We start from the raw sequence: 20,744 nt of genomic DNA, 5'->3' as shown, positions 1-20,744 counted from the left end.
CTCGTTAGCATGGCCAATATTGTGGCTAATTTGTTCTACGACATGGCTAATGTTTGTTAGCATGTTTACAATTGTGATATCAGTATGTTCTCTGGCATGATTATTGTTGTTAGCAAGTTCACTATTGTGGCTAACTTGTTATGCTAATGTTTGTCAGCAAGTTCACTATTGTGGCTAATATTTTCTAGCATGTGGCTAGCGTTAGCATGCATTGTAGCTAAGCAACTGCAGATGTATTGTTGTAAAAGTGGTACGTGAAATCTGGTGGATGAGAAGATAAAAGTTTGAGGTCAGGAAGGTCCCTGACCAAGGTTTACAGAAGACTTTGTGTGGACCAAAGATCCCAGAAAGGGAAGAACATGTGCTGGAGGCCTAGGAGAGCAGATCTCATGATGAGCAGGGACTGAGCAGGGACTGTTCTAAAGACCTCGGGACATGAGGAGGAGGGGCGTATAAGAACACAAAGATGACACAAGTCCACAGTCTGGCAGAATTTACAGAGAGTCCTTGGCTCTGATCGGCAGACATGGACAAGTACGACGGAGAACTCAGTCCCAGAGAGCGAGAACGGCTGAAGAACCGGCGGGACAGCGACTCCAAGGCGGCACAACTGGCCAAGATGGAGAAGTTGATGCAGCAGACCAAAGACCTGATGGACAAAAGGACAGAGTCCGGGTCGGAGAAGGTCCAAGAGAACCTGGGTGAGTGATTTTTCACCAGGTGCCCGGGTGGAGGTCACCAGTGTTGTGTGTGTGCAGTGGAGGACCTGGAGGAGAAGGTGCGCTCCAGCCGGCGTCACAGGAGGAACTCTCTGCACCAGACTCAGATGCTGGAGAGCCAGATGAAGACGGTGAAGGGGGAGCTGGTGGGGACCTTGGACCACCTCCAGGAGCTGCGCAACGTCCTGCAGCGCTCGCAGCAGAAGGCCGAGGAGCGCAAGGTGGCCATGGAGAAACTGGCGGCCGGCCTCAGGTGAACACCAGAGAAACTGGCGGCCGGCCTCAGGTGAACACCAGAGAAACTGGCGGCCGGCCTCAGGTGAACACCAGGAGCTTCTGGGACAAACTCACTGACCACAGACTTTTGCCACAAACCTTCTTCTGGAGAAATAAATGCAACAAAAGACATTTTGCTCTCATTTCATAATTCTTCCATGCTGATCATTAGCCCAATAAAGCAGTATGCTAACACATTGCTGACAACATAGCATGTTTACCAATGCTAGTATGCTAACACATTGGTGACAACATGATGCTAACATAGCATGTTTACCAATGCTAGTATGCTAACACCATGCTAAAGTATACTAGCATTAAAGTAAATATGCTAACACCATGATATATTACTTGGCATTTTCACCAATGTGGCATATGCTCGTATGCTAACACGATGCTATGTTAGTGAGCTTGGTCACTAATGTGGCTAATGCTAGTATGCTAACACGATGCTATGTTAGTGAGCTTAGTCACTAATGCTAGTATGCTAACACAATACGATGTTAATGAACTTAGTCACTAATGTGGCTAATGCTCGTATGCTAACACGATGCTATGTTAGTGAGCTTAGTCACTAATGCTAGTATGCTAACACAATACGATGTTAATGAACTTAGTCACTAATGTGGCTAATGCTCGTATGCTAACACGATGCTATGTTAGTTAGCTTAGTCACAATTGTGGCTAATGCTAGTATGCTAACACAATACGATGTTAATGAACTTAGTCACTAATGTGGCTAATGCTCGTATGCTAACACGATGCTATGTTAGTTAGCTTAGTCACAATTGTGGCTAATGCTAGTATGCTAACACGATGTTATGTTAGTGAACTTAGTCACTAATGTGGCTAATGCTAGTATGCTAACACGATGCTGTTAGTGAGCTTAGTCACTAATGTGGCTAATGCTAGTATGCTAACACAATGCTATGTTAGTTAGCATGGTCATCAATGTGGCTAATGCTAGTATGCTAACTCGATACTATATTAGTAGGCTGCATGGTCATCAATGTGGCTAATGCTCGTATGCTAACACGATGCTATGTTAGTTAGCTTAGTCATTAATGTGGCTAATGCTAGTATGCTAACACAATGCTATGTTAGTTAGCTTAGTCATTAATGTGGCTAATGCTAGTATGCTAACACAATGCTATGTTAGTTAGCATGGTCATCAATGTGGCTAATGCTAGTATGCTAACACGATACTATATTAATGGCTGCATGGTCATCAATGTGGCTAATGCTAGTATGCTAACACGACAATGTGGCTAATGCTAGCATGCTAACACAACACTGTCAGCAATGCTAGTATGCTAACACAACAATGTGGCTAATGCCAGTATGCTAACACAACAATGTGGCTAATGCTAGTATGCTAACACAACAATGTGGCTAATGCTAACACAACACCAATGCTAGCATCTTATGCAGAGTCATGTTTTGGTCACACTGAGGCTAAGCTAACAGGCTGCTTGTTGAAAGATGTTTATATTTAGCACGCTGCAAGCGTGTTCTGGAATATTCCGTGGTATCCCTAAGATCAGTTATGTAAAGCCTCTTTCTGGGCGGCACCGTGGCCAAGACATGACAAGATCACATGACGCTCCTCCAACTCTCTCCTCGAGGCACAAAACACACAAAAGGAAGCTTTAACGTAATCACTAAGCTCAAACTTCTTCAATCTTGTTTGAAATGTTTAGTTACCCAATAGCATTGATCCATAATCACTTATTCATGTGTCGTCTAATAAAATAGCATTGATCCGTAATCAATAATCACTTATTCATGTGTCGTCTAATAAAATAGCATTGATCCGTAATCAATAATCGCTTATTCATGTGTAGTCTAATAAAATAGCATTGATCCATAATCAATAATCACTTATTCTTGTGTCGTCTAATAAAATAGCATTGATCCCTAATCAATAATCACTTATTCATGTGTCGTCTAATAAAATAGCATTGATCCCTAATCAATAATCACTTATTCATGTGTCGTCTCATAAAAGATGAAAACATGACATTTTGCTAAAGTGCTTAGAGGCGGAGTCATCTTCAGGAAGTGAGGGTTTACTTCCTGTTTAAGTGAGGGTTTACTTCCTGTTTAAGTGAGGGTTTACTTCCTGTTTAAGTTCACACGATCTCTTCCCCAACAGGATGTCTTCCTTGACTGTTATGTACATTGTGGATATACGTTTGTTGTTCCTTGACTGTTATGTACATTGTGGATATACGTTTGTTGTTCCTTGACTGCTATGTACATTGTGGATATACGTTTGTTGTTCCTTGACTGTTATGTACATTGTGGATATACGTTTGTTGTTCCTTGACTGTTATGTACGTTGTGGATATATGTTTGTTGTTCCTTGACTGTTATGTACATTGTGGATATACGTTTGTTGTTCCTTGACTGTTATGTACATTGTGGATATACGTTTGTTGTTCCTTGACTGCTATGTACATTGTGGATATACGTTTGTTGTTCCTTGACTGTTATGTACATTGTGGATATATGTTTGTTGTTCCTTGACTGTTATGTACGTTGTGGATATATGTTTGTTGTTCCTTGACTGTTATGTACATTGTGGATATACGTTTGTTGTTCCTTGACTGTTATGTACATTGTGGATATACGTTTGTTGTTCCTTGACTGCTATGTACATTGTGGATATACGTTTGTTGTTCCTTGACTGTTATGTACATTGTGGATATACGTTTGTTGTTCCTTGACTGTTATGTACGTTGTGGATATATGTTTGTTGTTCCTTGACTGTTATGTACATTGTGGATATACGTTTGTTGTTCCTTGACTGTTATGTACATTGTGGATATACGTTTGTTGTTCCTTGACTGCTATGTACATTGTGGATATACGTTTGTTGTTCCTTGACTGTTATGTACATTGTGGATATACGTTTGTTGTTCCTTGACTGTTATGTACGTTGTGGATATATGTTTGTTGTTCCTTGACTGTTATGTACATTGTGGATATACGTTTGTTGTTCCTTGACTGTTATGTACATTGTGGATATACGTTTGTTGTTCCTTGACTGCTATGTACATTGTGGATATACGTTTGTTGTTCCTTGACTGTTATGTACATTGTGGATATACGTTTGTTGTTCCTTGACTGTTATGTACGTTGTGGATATATGTTTGTTGTTCCTTGACTGTTATGTACATTGTGGATATACGTTTGTTGTTCCTTGACTGTTATGTACATTGTGGATATACGTTTGTTGTTCCTTGACTGCTATGTACATTGTGGATATACGTTTGTTGTTCCTTGACTGTTATGTACATTGTGGATATACGTTTGTTGTTCCTTGACTGTTATGTACGTTGTGGATATATGTTTGTTGTTCCTTGACTGTTATGTACATTGTGGATATACGTTTGTTGTTCCTTGACTGTTATGTACATTGTGGATATACGTTTGTTGTTCCTTGACTGCTATGTACATTGTGGATATACGTTTGTTGTTCCTTGACTGTTATGTACATTGTGGATATACGTTTGTTGTTCCTTGACTGTTATGTACGTTGTGGATATATGTTTGTTGTTCCTTGACTGTTATGTACATTGTGGATATACGTTTGTTGTTCCTTGACTGTTATGTACATTGTGGATATACGTTTGTTGTTCCTTGACTGCTATGTACATTGTGGATATACGTTTGTTGTTCCTTGACTGTTATGTACATTGTGGATATACGTTTGTTGTTCCTTGACTGTTATGTACGTTGTGGATATATGTTTGTTGTTCCTTGACTGTTATGTACATTGTGGATATACGTTTGTTGTTCCTTGACTGTTATGTACATTGTGGATATACGTTTGTTGTTCCTTGACTGCTATGTACATTGTGGATATACGTTTGTTGTTCCTTGACTGTTATGTACATTGTGGATATACGTTTGTTGTTCCTTGACTGCTATGTACATTGTGGATATACGTTTGTTGTTCCTTGACTGTTATGTACATTGTGGATATACGTTTGTTGTTCCTTGACTGTTATGTACGTTGTGGATATATGTTTGTTGTTCCTTGACTGTTATGTACATTGTGGATATACGTTTGTTGTTCCTTGACTGTTATGTACATTGTGGATATACGTTTGTTGTTCCTTGACTGCTATGTACATTGTGGATATACGTTTGTTGTTCCTTGACTGTTATGTACATTGTGGATATACGTTTGTTGTTCCTTGACTGTTATGTACGTTGTGGATATATGTTTGTTGTTCCTTGACTGTTATGTACATTGTGGATATACGTTTGTTGTTCCTTGACTGTTATGTACATTGTGGATATACATTTGTTGTTCCTTGACTGCTATGTACATTGTGGATATACGTTTGTTGTTCCTTGACTGTTATGTACATTGTGGATATACGTTTGTTGTTCCTTGACTGTTATGTACGTTGTGGATACATGTTTGTTGTTCCTTGGCTGTTATGTACGTTGTGGATATACGTTTGTTGTTCCTTTACTGTTATGTACATTGTGGATATACGTTTGTTGTTCCTTGACTGTTATGTACATTGTGGATATACGTTTGTTGTTCCTTGACAGTTATGTACGTTGTGGATATACGTTTGTTGTTCCTTGACTGTTATGTACATTGTGGATATACGTTTGTTGTTCCTTGACTGTTATGTACATTGTGGATATACGTTTGTTGTTCCTTGACTGTTATGTACATTGAGGATATATGTTTGTTGTTCCTTGACTGTTATGTACATTGTGGATATACGTTTGTTGTTCCTTGACTGTTATGTACATTGTGGATATACGTTTGTTGTTCCTTGACTGTTATGTACATTGTGGATATATGTTTGTTGTTCCTTGACTGTTATGTACATTGTGGATATATGTTTGTTGTTCCTTGACTGTTATGTACATTGTGGATATACGTTTGTTGTTCCTTGACTGCTATGTACATTGTGGATATACGTTTGTTGTTCCTTGACTGTTATGTACATTGTGGATATACGTTTGTTGTTCCTTGACTGTTATGTACGTTGTGGATATATGTTTGTTGTTCCTTGACTGTTATGTACATTGTGGATATACGTTTGTTGTTCCTTGACTGTTATGTACATTGTGGATATACGTTTGTTGTTCCTTGACTGCTATGTACATTGTGGATATACGTTTGTTGTTCCTTGACTGTTATGTACATTGTGGATATACGTTTGTTGTTCCTTGACTGTTATGTACGTTGTGGATATATGTTTGTTGTTCCTTGACTGTTATGTACATTGTGGATATACGTTTGTTGTTCCTTGACTGTTATGTACATTGTGGATATACATTTGTTGTTCCTTGACTGCTATGTACATTGTGGATATACGTTTGTTGTTCCTTGACTGTTATGTACATTGTGGATATACGTTTGTTGTTCCTTGACTGTTATGTACGTTGTGGATATATGTTTGTTGTTCCTTGGCTGTTATGTACGTTGTGGATATATGTTTGTTGTTCCTTGGCTGTTATGTACATTGTGGATATACGTTTGTTGTTCCTTGACTGTTATGTACATTGTGGATATACGTTTGTTGTTCCTTGACTGTTATGTACGTTGTGGATACATGTTTGTTGTTCCTTGGCTGTTATGTACGTTGTGGATATACGTTTGTTGTTCCTTTACTGTTATGTACATTGTGGATATACGTTTGTTGTTCCTTGACTGTTATGTACATTGTGGATATACGTTTGTTGTTCCTTGACTGTTATGTACGTTGTGGATATACGTTTGTTGTTCCTTGACTGTTATGTACATTGTGGATATACGTTTGTTGTTCCTTGACTGTTATGTACATTGTGGATATACGTTTGTTGTTCCTTGACTGTTATGTACATTGAGGATATATGTTTGTTGTTCCTTGACTGTTATGTACATTGTGGATATACGTTTGTTGTTCCTTGACTGTTATGTACATTGTGGATATACGTTTGTTGTTCCTTGACTGTTATGTACATTGTGGATATACATTTGTTGTTAATAAAAAGAAAAGAGTTAAAAAATGTAAACAAATCTTTAAACTCCAAACATGCTAACAGCAACAGCGCCCTGACTCCGCCCCTCAGAGGAGGACACAGGTGGGTGAGGGCGGAGCTTTGCAGTGGAGGGTGAAATGGGCGGGGTTAAAGTCCTGCGGGTGGGACACGCCTCCTCCCCGCTGCGCGGCGCCGCCCTGGTGGGTGGAGGTGACGCGGTAGCGAGCCTTGACCGTCCTCAGCGGGTTGTAATCGGGCGCCACGCACTGTGGACAGCGGAACACTTCCTGGATGACGACGCCGCGCTGCGCCATCGCCACGAAGCCGTTCCGGAACGTCACCATGGCGACCACGGCGGACTCCACGGACTGGACCAGCAGGAGGTTCCCTGACGACACACACGTCACACGTCACATGATCACGTGGTCACATGGTCACACGGTCACATGGTCACGTGGTCACATGATCACGTGGTCAAAGGGCGACAGTAAAGTCCTGGTACCTGAGGTCACGTCCCAAACCTTGATGCTTCTGTCCCGTGAGCCCGTGAAGACCACCTGGTCGCTCTCTGAGAAGGCGGCGCACGCCACGCCCTCCGAAAACACACCCTGCACACAGGACCGTGATGATGTCACTTCCTCTTTGATGTTTGACCTCCTGTGTGCGCGTGTGACCTTGTACTCCATGACGTGGCTGACAGCGAGCGGCTCCACGGTCCACAGTTGCTGCACGGCGTCCTGGGAGCCCACCAGGAAGTGCGTGCCCCAGTTGCTGGGCGTCAAACAGGTGATGTTGCTGTGGTGTCGCTCCAAAGTGGTGGCGCTGCCCTGGGCGCCGTCGTAGAGCGTCACGCGGCCACACTCCGTCCCGTAGAGCAGGCGGCGGTCCGACAGCAGCGCCACGGCGCTGAGCGGGCCGTCCTGCAGCGACAGTTGCACGCGCTCCAGCGGGCCCTCCACCGAGGGGCAGCGCTCCCTGCTGGTGATCTGGAAGACGCACAGCGAGTCCTCGTACGCCACCACGGCACGCGTCTCCTGCACGCTCAGCGCCACCTGCAGCACGCCAAGCAGGCTCTCTGGAGGAGGAATGGCCAGCGTCTCGTCGGGGAGGTCTAAAGGATAAATGAGCACGGCGCCGCTGCTCAGGCCCACCAGCAGGAGGCGCTTGTGCTGCGCCAACGCCAGGCAGCTCGCCGCCGCCGACAGCGCCAGGTGGCCCGACGCTTTGCCTGCAAGCAACCAAACAACAACACGCTAACTCATAAAAGCATTAAAAACACACTAACACGGCAACAACACACCACAACACGCTAACATGCCTCAACATGATAACTCAACAAAGCAGCAACAACACGGCAACAACACGTTAACACGCCAGCAACACGCTAACACACCAACAACATGCCTCAACATGATAACCCAACAAAGCAGCAACAACGCTAACACACCAGCAACACGCCAACAACACAGTAACATGCCAACAACACAGTAACACACCAACAACACACTAATACACCAACAACACACTAACACGCCAACAACACGCTAACAACGCACTAACACACCAACACGGCAATAACACGCTAACACAGCAACAACACGCCAAGACGGCAACAACACACCAACAACACGCTAACATGCCAACAACATCTTAACACGCCAACAACATGCTAACACGCCAACAACATGCTAACACGCAACAACACGCTAACACGCCAACAACACGCTAACACACCAACAACTCACTAAAACACCAACACGGCAACAACACACCAACAACACGCTAAGACGGCAACAACAGACTAACACACCAACAACACGCTAACACGCCAACAACTCACTAAAACACCAACACGGCAACAACACGCTAACACGGCAACAACACACCAACAACACGCTAAGACGGCAACAACAGACTAACACACCAACAACACGTTAACACACCAGCAACACACTAACACACCAACACGCCAAGACGGCAACAACACGCTAACACGCCAACAACACGCTAAGACGGCAACAACACGCCAAGACGGCAACAACACACTAAGACGGCAACAACACGCCAAGACGGCAACAACATGCCAACAACACGCCAAGACGGCAACAACACGCCAACAACATGTCAAGACGGCAACAACACGCTAAGACGGCAACAACACATTAACACACCAACAACACGCCAAGACGGCAACAACACGCTTACACGACAACACGCCAAGACAACAACAACACGTTAACACGGCAACAACACGCTAAGACTGCAACAACACGCCAAGACGGCAACAACATAGCAACAACACGCTAAGACAGCAACAACACTCTAACACACCAACAACACGCCAAGACGGCAACAACACGCTTACACGGCAACACGCCAACAACACGCCAAGACGGCAACAACACGTTAACACGGCAACAACACGCTAAGATGGCAACAACACACCAAGACGGCAACAACATGCCAACAACACGCTAAGACGACAACAACACACTAACACACCAACAACACGCTAACACAGCAACATGCCAACAACACGCCAAGATGGCAACACGCTAACACGGCAACAACACGCCAAGACGGCAACAACATGGCAACAACACGCCAACAACATGGCAACAACACACTAACACACCAATAACAGGCCAAGACGGCAACACGCTAACACGCCAACAACACGCTAAGACGGCAACAACACACTAACACACCAACAACACACCAAGACGGCAATAAAATGGCAACACGCCAAGACGGCAACAACATGGCAACAACACACCAACAACATGCCAAAACGGCAACAACATGGCAACAACACACTAACACACCAACAACATGCCAAGACGGCAACAACACACTAACAACACGCCAAGACGTCAATAAATGCTGACAAACCTGTGTTGTTGTTCCAGCTCACCACCTGCGAGGGTTCATGCCCACTCACGTAAAAAACCTGCTCTGCGTCCTTAGTGACGGCCACGTGGGCGGAGCCTGCGGGGATGTGGGCGGGAGGCTTGTGGTGATTGACAGCCCACACGTGCAGACAGGAGGCAGCTGCACACGTGGACACAAGGAAGCGCTCGTAGAAAAGGACACGCGTGATTGGAGCGTCGGAACCGCAAAAAACGTCCAGCAAGGCTCCGGTGGTCACCGACCACACCTGACACACACACACACACACACACACACACACACACACACACACACACACACACACACACACACACACACACACAGAGTTAAATCCAACACAAAGTTAAAAGAGTGCGTGTGTGGCGTCACACTCGTATGAGCTGGTCGATGGCGCCGGTGGCGATGAGTCGCGTGTCGGGCGAGACGCAAGCACACAGGACGCCGGCGTCATGTTTGAGTTGGAGAAAACTATGGATGGAGTCAATGTGGATGTTGAAGAGGCTCAAAGTGACATCACTTCCTGTGAGATCACATGACACACATTTGAAAGCAAGCTGAGATGCTTCCATTAGCTTCAATGCTAACTTTACCCGCTAAGAGGATTTTCTCATCAGCAGTGACAGAAAACAAAGATGGCCGCACAGGAAAGTGGACACGCCAGTGTTTTCCCGACCTGGAGATCTAGAGTCACATGATCAGGATGAGGATCAGGGCGTGTCACCTGAGCGGAGGAGAACACACCTGGTAGAGAAAGCCTTCAGAGGAAACCAGCAAGACTTTTGCACGCTTGGGGAGTGTGACGCTGTTGATGGCCGTCAAAGTCCGCCCCCACTCTTCCAGCTGGATGGACACGCCTGAAGCTCCGCCTCCAGGACCCAATATTCTCACCCGGCCAGAGTCCGACAGAACCATCACAGAATCCTCCACAATTCCCAGACACAGCGTGACGTCATGGCCGGCAAGCAGGAGCGTGGGCACGCCGTCTGACGTCAACATGGACACCTGCACAGGAGGAGGAGGCGGAGACTGTCAACATGGACACCTGCACGGGAGGAGGAGGAGGAGGCGGAGACTGTCAACATGGACACCTGCATGAGAGGAAGGGGAGGTGTAGGAGGAGGAGGAGGAGGCGGAGACTGTCAACATGGACACCTGCACGGGAGGAGGGGGAGGAGGCGGAGACTGTCAACATGGACACCTGCATGAGAGGAGGAGGAGGAGGCGGAGACTGTCAACATGGACACCTGCACGGGAGGAGGAGGAGGAGGCGGAGACTGTCAACATGGACACCTGCACGGGAGGAGGAGGAGGCGGAGACTGTCAACATGGACACCTGCATGAGAGGAGGGGGAGGTGTAGGAGGAGGAGGAGGAGGTGGAGACTGTCAACATGGACACCTGCATGAGAGGAGGGGGAGGTGTAGGAGGAGGAGGAGGAGGTGGAGACTGTCAACATGGACACCTGCACGGGAGGAGGAGGAGGAGGCGGAGACTGTCAACATGGACACCTGCACGGGAGGAGGAGGAGGCGGAGACTGTCAACATGGACACCTGCATGAGAGGAGGGGGAGGTGTAGGAGGAGGAGGAGGAGGAGGTGGAGACTGTCAACATGGACACCTGCACGGGAGGAGGAGGAGGAGGCAGAGACTGTCAACATGGACACCTGCACGGGAGGAGGAGGAGGAGGCGGAGACTGTCAACATGGACACCTGCATGAGAGGAGGGGGAGGTGTAGGAGGAGGAGGAGGAGGAGGTGGAGACTGTCAACATGGACACCTGCACGGGAGGAGAAGGAGGAGGCAGAGACTGTTAACATGGACACCTGCACGGGAGGAGGAGGAGGAGGCGGAGACTGTCAACATGGACACCTGCATGAGAGGAAGGGGAGGTGTAGGAGGAGGAGGAGGAGGCGGAGACTGTCAACATGGACACCTGCACGGGAGGAGGAGGAGGAGGCGGAGACTGTCAACATGGACACCTGCACGGGAGGAGGAGGAGGAGGCAGAGACTGTCAACATGGACACCTGCACGGGAGGAGGAGGAGGAGGCAGAGACTGTCAACATGGACACCTGCACGGGAGGAGGAGGAGGAGGCGGAGACTGTCAACATGGACACCTGCATGAGAGGAAGGGGAGGTGTAGGAGGAGGAGGAGGAGGCGGAGACTGTCAACATGGACACCTGCACGGGAGGAGGAGGAGGAGGCGGAGACTGTCAACATGGACACCTGCACGGGAGGAGGAGGAGGAGGCGGAGACTGTCAACATGGACACCTGCACGGGAGGAGGAGGAGGAGGCGGAGACTGTCAACATGGACACCTGCACGGGAGGAGGAGGAGGAGGCGGAGACTGTCAACATGGACACCTGCACGGGAGGGGGAGGAGGAGGCGGAGACTGTCAACATGGACACCTGCACGGGAGGAGGAGGAGGAGGCGGAGACTGTCAACATGGACACCTGCACGGGAGGAGGAGGAGGAGGCAGAGACTGTCAACATGGACACCTGCACGGGAGGGGGAGGAGGAGGCGGAGACTGTCAACATGGACACCTGCACGGGAGGAGGAGGAGGAGGCAGAGACTGTCAACATGGACACCTGCACGGGAGGAGGAGGAGGAGGCAGAGACTGTCAACATGGACACCTGCACGGGAGGAGGAGGAGGAGGCGGAGACTGTCAACATGGACACCTGCATGAGAGGAAGGGGAGGTGTAGGAGGAGGAGGAGGAGGCGGAGACTGTCAACATGGACACCTGCACGGGAGGAGGAGGAGGAGGCGGAGACTGTCAACATGGACACCTGCATGAGAGGAAGGGGAGGTGTAGGAGGAGGAGGAGGAGGCGGAGACTGTCAACATGGACACCTGCACGGGAGGAGGAGGAGGAGGCGGAGACTGTCAACATGGACACCTGCACGGGAGGAGGAGGAGGAGGCAGAGACTGTCAACATGGACACCTGCACGGGAGGAGGAGGAGGAGGCAGAGACTGTCAACATGGACACCTGCACGGGAGGAGGAGGAGGAGGTGGAGACTGTCAACATGGACACCTGCATGAGAGGAAGGGGAGGTGTAGGAGGAGGAGGAGGAGGCGGAGACTGTCAACATGGACACCTGCACGGGAGGAGGAGGAGGAGGCGGAGACTGTCAACATGGACACCTGCACGGGAGGAGGAGGAGGAGGCGGAGACTGTCAACATGGACACCTGCACGGGAGGAGGAGGAGGAGGCGGAGACTGTCAACATGGACACCTGCACGGGAGGAGGAGGAGGAGGCGGAGACTGTCAACATGGACACCTGCACGGGAGGGGGAGGAGGAGGCGGAGACTGTCAACATGGACACCTGCACGGGAGGAGGAGGAGGAGGCGGAGACTGTCAACATGGACACCTGCACGGGAGGAGGAGGAGGAGGCAGAGACTGTCAACATGGACACCTGCACGGGAGGAGGAGGAGGAGGCAGAGACTGTCAACATGGACACCTGCACGGGAGGAGGAGGAGGAGGAGGCGGAGACTGTCAACATGGACACCTGCACGGGAGGAGGAGGAGGAGGCGGAGACTGTCAACATGGACACCTGCACGGGAGGAGGAGGAGGAGGCGGAGACTGTCAACATGGACACCTGCACGGGAGGAGGAGGAGGCGGAGACTGTCAACATGGACACCTGCACGGGAGGAGGAGGAGGAGGAGGCGGAGACTGTCAACATGGACACCTGCACGGGAGGAGGAGGAGGAGGAGGCGGAGACTGTCAACATGGACACCTGCACGGGAGTAGGGGAGGTGTAGGAGGAGGAGGAGGCGGAGACTGTCAACATGGACACCTGCACGGGAGGGGGAGGAGGAGGCGGAGACTGTCAACATGGACACCTGCACGGGAGGGGGAGGAGGAGGCGGAGACTGTCAACATGGACACCTGCACGGGAGGGGGAGGAGGAGGCGGAGACTGTCAACATGGACACCTGCACGGGAGGAGGAGGAGGAGGCGGAGACTGTCAACATGGACACCTGCACGGGAGGAGGAGGAGGAGGCAGAGACTGTCAACATGGACACCTGCACGGGAGGAGGAGGAGGAGGCAGAGACTGTCAACATGGACACCTGCACGGGAGGAGGAGGAGGAGGAGGCGGAGACTGTCAACATGGACACCTGCACGGGAGGAGGAGGAGGAGGCGGAGACTGTCAACATGGACACCTGCACGGGAGGAGGAGGAGGAGGCGGAGACTGTCAACATGGACACCTGCACGGGAGGAGGAGGAGGCGGAGACTGTCAACATGGACACCTGCACGGGAGGAGGAGGAGGAGGAGGCGGAGACTGTCAACATGGACACCTGCACGGGAGGAGGAGGAGGAGGAGGCGGAGACTGTCAACATGGACACCTGCACGGGAGTAGGGGAGGTGTAGGAGGAGGAGGAGGCGGAGACTGTCAACATGGACACCTGCACGGGAGGAGGAGGCGGAGACTGTCAACATGGACACCTGCACGGGAGGAGGAGGAGGAGGCGGAGACTGTCAACATGGACACCTGCACGGGAGGAGGAGGAGGAGGCGGAGACTGTCAACATGGACACCTGCACGGGAGGAGGAGGAGGCGGAGACTGTGCCGTACCTGCGTCCTGTTGTAGGCGAAGATCAGCTGACCACACAGGTGCAAGTGGACCGGTGAGGGGGTGTGGTCAACAGGCCACGCCTCTTGAACGCAGAGCAATTGTTGGCCACTTGTCAGGCTCCACCTCTTCAAAGAGCCATCAGCACCCAATGAGAGGCAGTGGGCGGGGCTTTGGATCAGCTTAAGTGACAAGATGGCGGCTGCGGGAGCAAAGTTTGTTTAATGTTTAAGGAAGATGGCGTGATTTGGTGAGGACCGACCCGTGTGAGCGCTCAGCGTGCGTTCAAGATGTCCGTCAGCGAGGCTCCAGACCGCCACCACGCCTTCGTCTGAACCGGCGACTAGAAGCTCCGCCTCCACGCTGACGTCCACGCAGACCACACCTGAAGACACAGCGAGGGAGTGAAGCATCGTGCGTGTGCGGCGGGAATGGCGTGACCTCTGACCTCCTCTCAGGCCCGTCAGCGTGTGCTGCAGCGCCCCCCCAGGCGGCGGCAGGAAGCTGCACTTGGGGATGAGGACGGGCTCGGAAGACGTCAGCAAGCACTCCTCACACTGGCTGCACAGTCGGCCAATCAGTGAAGGGAAGGGTGTGGCTAAGTGCCGCAGTCGCGCCAGCAGCTCCGTGTACAAGTGCCACGGCCCTGGGGCGGGAGGGAGAAGACAATGTCAGGCGGCGTGGAGACATGTGAGGCAACTTGATGTGACGGACCGTCCAGGAAGTCCAGACCAGGCTCCATGAGGACCAGAGTGTCCCGCAGGAGGCGGGTCTCCGTGCAGTCCATGTAGAGGGAGCACTGGTCCAAGTCCTGGATCACACTGGACACGCCCATTACGGCGCTCTTACAGAAAAGCCACTCAGCGCTGCCTGACGCACACAGGAAGTGACAAACAGGAAGTGGTTGTCTTTCTCACTTCTGACAAGGACCCACCGATGACGTCCCGACGTAGCTCCTCCCACAGGCCGGCGTGCAGCAGGTGATAGGGCAACTCCTGAAGCTTCCTGACGTTGGCTAAATGTGGAGCAAACCACAGCGGCTGGGGCGGGACCTGACACATGCCACAGCCAATCAGGTGAGAGATCCAACGCCACGCTCCTGAGCTGCATACCTTTCTGTCAGCCACCAGCAGCGTCAGGCCCGGGAGAGCCACCGGCTTCAGTTTCCCACACCACACGCCCTGAAAGTACTCTGCCATGATGGTCAAGCTCCGCCCCCTGCGCTCCGTGGTCAGATAGCGTGCTGAGACCGCCTCCAACAGACACCTGATTGAATCACAGACAAGATTAGGTCTTTGAGGAGACATCTGATGGAATGGTTACAAAAAGCTTTCATCACCGCTCCCTGAAGGCCATGGCGGCAACGCCACACGTCCATCGCTCTTCCAGGTGGTCCTCCAGGTCCCTTTGGAGGCGGGACCACAGCAGGGGGGGCAACCGAATCAGGGCGGGTGTCTGGGGGAGGGAAAACTTGTACACCTCGCTGATGACGTCATTGTCCAGCGACATGATGTCACGTAGCTCCGCCTCCAGCAGGCCTTCCCTGTGGTCACATGATGATGTCACCGCTTTTAAGGCTCTCAGCATTACCATTGCCAAACAGGCTAGGCTAACATTAGCATTACCACCACTCAACTGAGAACAAAAGACTTGTTCGTCGTGTCAGTGATTCTCAAACTGTGGTACGCTGGCTCCATCTAGTGGCACGCTTCATTAAATGTTCAAACTGCGTGTAATGTTAGTGGCCAAAATAATAAATATACTTATGCTTTTAATGAATACTTAGGTCTACTACACTACTGTATTTAATGTTGTCATTATGGTGGTACTTAATGAATACTTAGGTCTACTACGCTACTGTATTTAATGTTGTCATGGTGGTACTTAATGAATACTTTGGTCTACTACACTACTGTATTTAATGCTGTCATGGTGGTACTTAATGAATACTTAGGTCTACTACACTACTGTATTTAATGCTGTCATGGTGGTACTTAATGAATACTTAGGTCTACTACACTACTGTATTTAATGCTGTCATGGTGGTACTTAATGAATACTTAGGTCTACTACACTACTGTATTTAATGTTGTCATTATGGTGGTACTTAATGAATACTTAGGTCTACTACGCTACTGTATTTAATGTTGTCATGGTGGTACTTAATGAATACTTTGGTCTACTACACTACTGTATTTAATGCTGTCATGGTGGTACTTAATGAATACTTAGGTCTACTACACTACTGTATTTAATGTTGTCATTATGGTGGTACTTAATGAATACTTAGGTCTACTACACTACTGTATTTAATGTTGTCATTATGGTGGTACTTAATGAATACTTGGGTCTACTACACTACTGTATTTAATGATGTCATTATGGTGGTACTTAATGACTACTTAGGTCTACTACACTACTGTATTTAATGATGTCATTATGGTGGTTAGAGTGTTTTCTGAGATGGTATGCGGTGAAAAGTTTGAGAAGTACAAAACTCACCTGGCCAGTGCGATGTAGCCCAAAGCCCCGCCCACCATCTCCCTGCCGTGTTTCTCTTCCAGCATGAGGAAAAGCTCCGACATCATTTCCTGTGCGTTGGCGCCCAAGCAAAGCCGCGTCAGCGGGGTGGAGGACATCCAGCGTTTAGCGGCAGACACGATAAGTCGGAGGTGGACGGGACACCCCGTGGAGTCGAAACACTGCAGTGCGGCGCCGGCCTGCTCGGGGGTCAAAGTTCGCTGGCACGCGCTGAGCTGCGACTCCATGACGCGTCGGCCGTCTTCGCGCGTCAGACGTTCCACTTGGAAGAAATGTTCCACAGACTTCAGCTTGAGGCGGGCGGCGGCGAAGGCCTCGCTGTTGGTGTCCATGGAGACGACAAGGTGGACGTTGGGCGGCAGCTCTTGGGGCAGCCAGCAGAGAGCGCGATGGCGCTCGCACAGTCGGTCCACACCATCCAAGACCACGAGCAGCACGCCGCCCTGTTGGGAAACCGAGAGCAAAAGTTCCTGAAAGAAGCTGACCGTTTCCTGGTGCGTGCTCAGCGAGGTGGGCGGGGCCAAAGCACAGGCCAGACAGATCTGGAGGCAGACGCTGAGGAGGAGACGGTCGACGTCTTCTCTCTGGAGATGGCGAGCACCGAGCAACCTGACCACCACCGTGGCCCGCGCCTCCAGCACGCTGCGCATCTCCTGCACCAGCTTACATAAGAGCGCCGTCTTGCCCATCCCGGCGGCACCGTGCACCACCAGCGGCCCGTGACGGACGTTGGTGGCCTCCCACATGGCGAGGCACAGCTTGGCCAGAAGCCCCTCCCTACCATGGAGGCCGCGGCACATCTGGCCACTCAAGGCAAGATGGCGGCTGACCTCTTCCGCCAGCCGCCCATGTTTGGTGTCTTCCGTGCTTCCCCAAACTTTCCTGGGCCCGCCCCCCTTCAGAACTTGTAGTGCCGCCATCACCCTGGCCTTCATCTGACACACAAACTGCTCGCTCATGGCGTCCAGGTACTGAGCGTGCTCCTTGCGTCTGGGCTCGATGGCCCCCCTGCTGAGCTCCACCCGGTGCACGTTCACAATGTCCTTGCACGAGGCGTAGAGGCGGGACTTGAGGCCGGCCAGGAGGCCCTGTGCTTCCGCATCCAACAGCCCGTCGCCCGTGGCGTCCATGAACCTGGCAAGACGTCTCGGCCCGCCCCTCGCCAAGCGAGGGATCTCACGAATAAAGAGCAGGGCTGAGGTGCCGTCGCCGTCCTTCTCGAACCCGTGCTCCAACTCTTGCTCTGTGACTGCAAACGACAGGACAACACATTAGTTAGCCCAGTGTTTCTTAACATCCAATCCAATCCAATCCACTTTATTTATATAGCACATTTAAACAACAAAATGTTTCCAAAATGCTGCACAACAATATTAAACACAATTAAAAATAAATATGATTAAAAACAATTTCAAAGGGTAAAACCAATTAAAACAGTAAATAGAAAGCAAAATTTTAAAAACACAGAGGACAACACAACTCACGTAGTGTTAAAAGCCAAAGAGTAAAAGTGGGTCTTAAGACGAGACTTAAAACAGTCCACTGTGGGAGCAGTTTGAACATGGAGGGGCAGAGTGTTCCAGAGCTTAGGGCCGACCACAGAGAAGGCCCTGTCTCCCCTGGTTTTAAGTCTCGTCTTGGACACCACGAGCTGGAGCTGGCTCTCGGACCTCAGAGCGCGCGCAGGATTGTAAGTTTGGATGAGGTCCGAGATATACTGAGGTGCCAGTCCATGTAAAGCTTTAAAAACAAACAGCAAGGTTTTAAAATCAATTCTAAAATGAAGAGGGAGCCAGTGCAAACTCTCAAGGATTGGGGTTATATGCTGGCGTCTCCTGGCCCCTGTTAAAAGTCGTGCTGCCGCATTCTGGACTAACTGCAACCGGGAGAGAGCTTTTTGGCTAATGCCAGCATAAAGTGCATTGCAGTAGTCCAGGCCACTTGAAATAAAAGCATGCACCACTTGTTCAAAAAGGTTAAAAGATAAAAACGGTTTTACCTTTGCTAAAAGACGAAGATGATAAAAACACGATTTTAAAACGCCATTGACTTGTTTGTCAAGTTTAAAATGTCTGTCTATAGTGACGCCAAGGCTGGTGACTTTGGGACGCACATCATTTTGCAATGGTCCCAAGTCAGTGAGGGTCGGACCAAACACTAAAATTTCCGTTTTTCCCTCATTCATTATTAAAAAATTCTGGGCTAACCAAGCCTTGACGTGGCATAGACAGTTGAGAAGGAGTGTCAGGGGGCCGTGGCCTTTTGAAATAGGCATATAAATTTGGCAGTCGTCTGCATAAAAGTGATAAGACACTCCATGCCTCTTAAAAATCTCTCCAAGAGGGAGGAGATATAGAGCGAACAGGATGGGGCCTAGAATAGATCCCTGGGGGACACCACAGTAAAGCGGAGCAGAAGAAGAAGTGGCGTCCCCCAGCCTGACAGAGAAGGACCTTTCTGACAGGTAGGATCTAAACCACTCTAATGCAGTCCCCCTGACACCCACACAGTCTCTCAGGCGATCTAAAAGAATTGTGTGGTGGACTGTGTCAAAGGCAGCTGGAAGATCTAAAAGCACTAAAATGGCAGAGCTGCCAGAATCAGATATTAAAAGCAAATCATTAAAAACCTTCAAAAGTGCAGATTCAGTACTGTGCAAAGCTTTGTATCCAGACTGAAATGGATCTAAAGTGCTATTTTCATCTAAAAAAGGCTGTAGTTGCGCCAAAACACATTTCTCCAAAATTTTTGACACAAAAGGTAATTTAGAAATGGGCCAATAATTTGACAAACTTGTAGGATCAAGACCTGTTTTTTTTATCAAAGGCTCAACAACAGCTCCTTTACAAAAAGAGGGCACACTGCCATACATAGGGCCAGGTCCCATTTTTGATCCGCGAGCCCCTCCTAGAAGGACATCAAAAATATCTGTTCTCCCTTGTAATACACTTTGGTATGTGTATATGTACACACATATATATATATGTATATATGTGCGTGATCTGACCCGATGTGAAGAAGACGCTTCGCTCCTTCGCCGTGATGTCGCCGGCGGCCTCGGCCTCGCCAGCAGCGAAGCGCAGGTGCTGCAACAAGCGCGCCTCAATTACACGCCAAGAAGCCCCCTCCTCGTCAGACTGCGTTGCACGCTCAGGCCGGAGGTCGCTGTCGTGGAGGAAGTGAGTCGTGACTGGCTGCAGGAAGTAGGTGGGCGGGACCGCGTTGTCGTCCCTCATGTACCAGTTAGTCAGAAGACTAACGGCATCGGGTTTGTTAGCCAGTTTGGACACAAGCAGCTCAAACTGTTTGTGCGGGATCCCAGCAGGAAGTGGTCGGTGGCCGTAGCGGTTCCCCAGCAGAGCCTTGGGAACCCAAACAGGAAGTGAAATGCAGGGACACACGGGGAGCGCCGCAAACACTCACCACAAAGGCGGGACCGGCAGACATCTTCTTGCTGATGGAGATCTCTCGCAGGGAGAGCTCACAGGTGTCGTGCTCCACCGACGTCACCTTTCCAATCCCCCAGCGCAGGTCCACCACCTAAACAGGAAGTGACATAACTCAACGAGCCACGCCCACCACCGTGGCTTCCGGATGGAGGCGGACTGACCTCAAACGCCAAGCCCATACTGCGGCAAAAAGCCAGGACTTGTGGGTATGCTTTCTCCAGGAGAGCCCTCCTCTCGCCGCTCAT

General features: G+C 49.7%; 2 protein-coding genes across 2 annotated transcripts; one reads left to right on the top strand and one right to left on the bottom strand.

Moving 5' to 3' along the window:
• The first annotated feature begins 442 nt into the window (after positions 1 to 442).
• LOC133618176 (uncharacterized) lies at positions 443 to 1,127 on the top strand. The gene is made up of 2 exons (XM_061978653.1): positions 443 to 701; positions 759 to 1,127. The coding sequence occupies exons 1-2, from the start codon at positions 527 to 529 to the stop codon at positions 974 to 976; spliced, it is 393 nt and encodes a 130-aa protein (XP_061834637.1). The 5' UTR covers positions 443 to 526; the 3' UTR covers positions 977 to 1,127.
• Positions 1,128 to 7,072: 5,945 nt separating this feature from the next.
• Positions 7,073 to 20,744, bottom strand: nwd1 (NACHT and WD repeat domain containing 1). The gene is made up of 18 exons (XM_061978652.1): positions 20,661 to 20,744; positions 20,474 to 20,590; positions 20,058 to 20,412; positions 17,012 to 18,299; positions 15,849 to 16,052; positions 15,622 to 15,775; positions 15,444 to 15,561; positions 15,224 to 15,379; positions 14,958 to 15,155; positions 14,772 to 14,894; positions 14,512 to 14,711; positions 10,645 to 10,907; positions 10,496 to 10,578; positions 10,277 to 10,425; positions 9,888 to 10,152; positions 7,670 to 8,223; positions 7,498 to 7,603; positions 7,073 to 7,383 (listed from the first exon to the last, which is right to left on the bottom strand). The coding sequence occupies exons 1-18, from the start codon at positions 20,742 to 20,744 to the stop codon at positions 7,082 to 7,084; spliced, it is 4,719 nt and encodes a 1,572-aa protein (XP_061834636.1). The 3' UTR covers positions 7,073 to 7,081.

The sequence above is a fragment of the Nerophis lumbriciformis genome, linkage group LG18, assembly GCF_033978685.3.
Source record: "Nerophis lumbriciformis linkage group LG18, RoL_Nlum_v2.1, whole genome shotgun sequence".
In the NCBI taxonomy this organism is placed as follows: Eukaryota; Metazoa; Chordata; class Actinopteri; order Syngnathiformes; family Syngnathidae; genus Nerophis; species Nerophis lumbriciformis.
This window is presented reverse-complemented; position numbering and strand designations above follow the sequence as displayed.

Coding starts and splice junctions, on each gene's coding strand:
- LOC133618176 (XM_061978653.1), top strand. CDS start 527: ATGGACAAGTACGACGGAGAACTCAGTCCCAGAGAGCGAGAACGGCTG. Junction 702..758: donor GAAGGTCCAAGAGAACCTGG/GTGAGTGATTTT, acceptor GTGTGTGTGCAG/TGGAGGACCTGGAGGAGAAG.
- nwd1 (XM_061978652.1), bottom strand. CDS start 20,744: ATGAGCGGCGAGAGGAGGGCTCTCCTGGAGAAAGCATACCCACAAGTC. Junction 20,591..20,660: donor GTATGGGCTTGGCGTTTGAG/GTCAGTCCGCCT, acceptor CTTCCTGTTTAG/GTGGTGGACCTGCGCTGGGG. Junction 15,562..15,621: donor TGCTGGTGGCTGACAGAAAG/GTATGCAGCTCA, acceptor GGCATGTGTCAG/GTCCCGCCCCAGCCGCTGTG.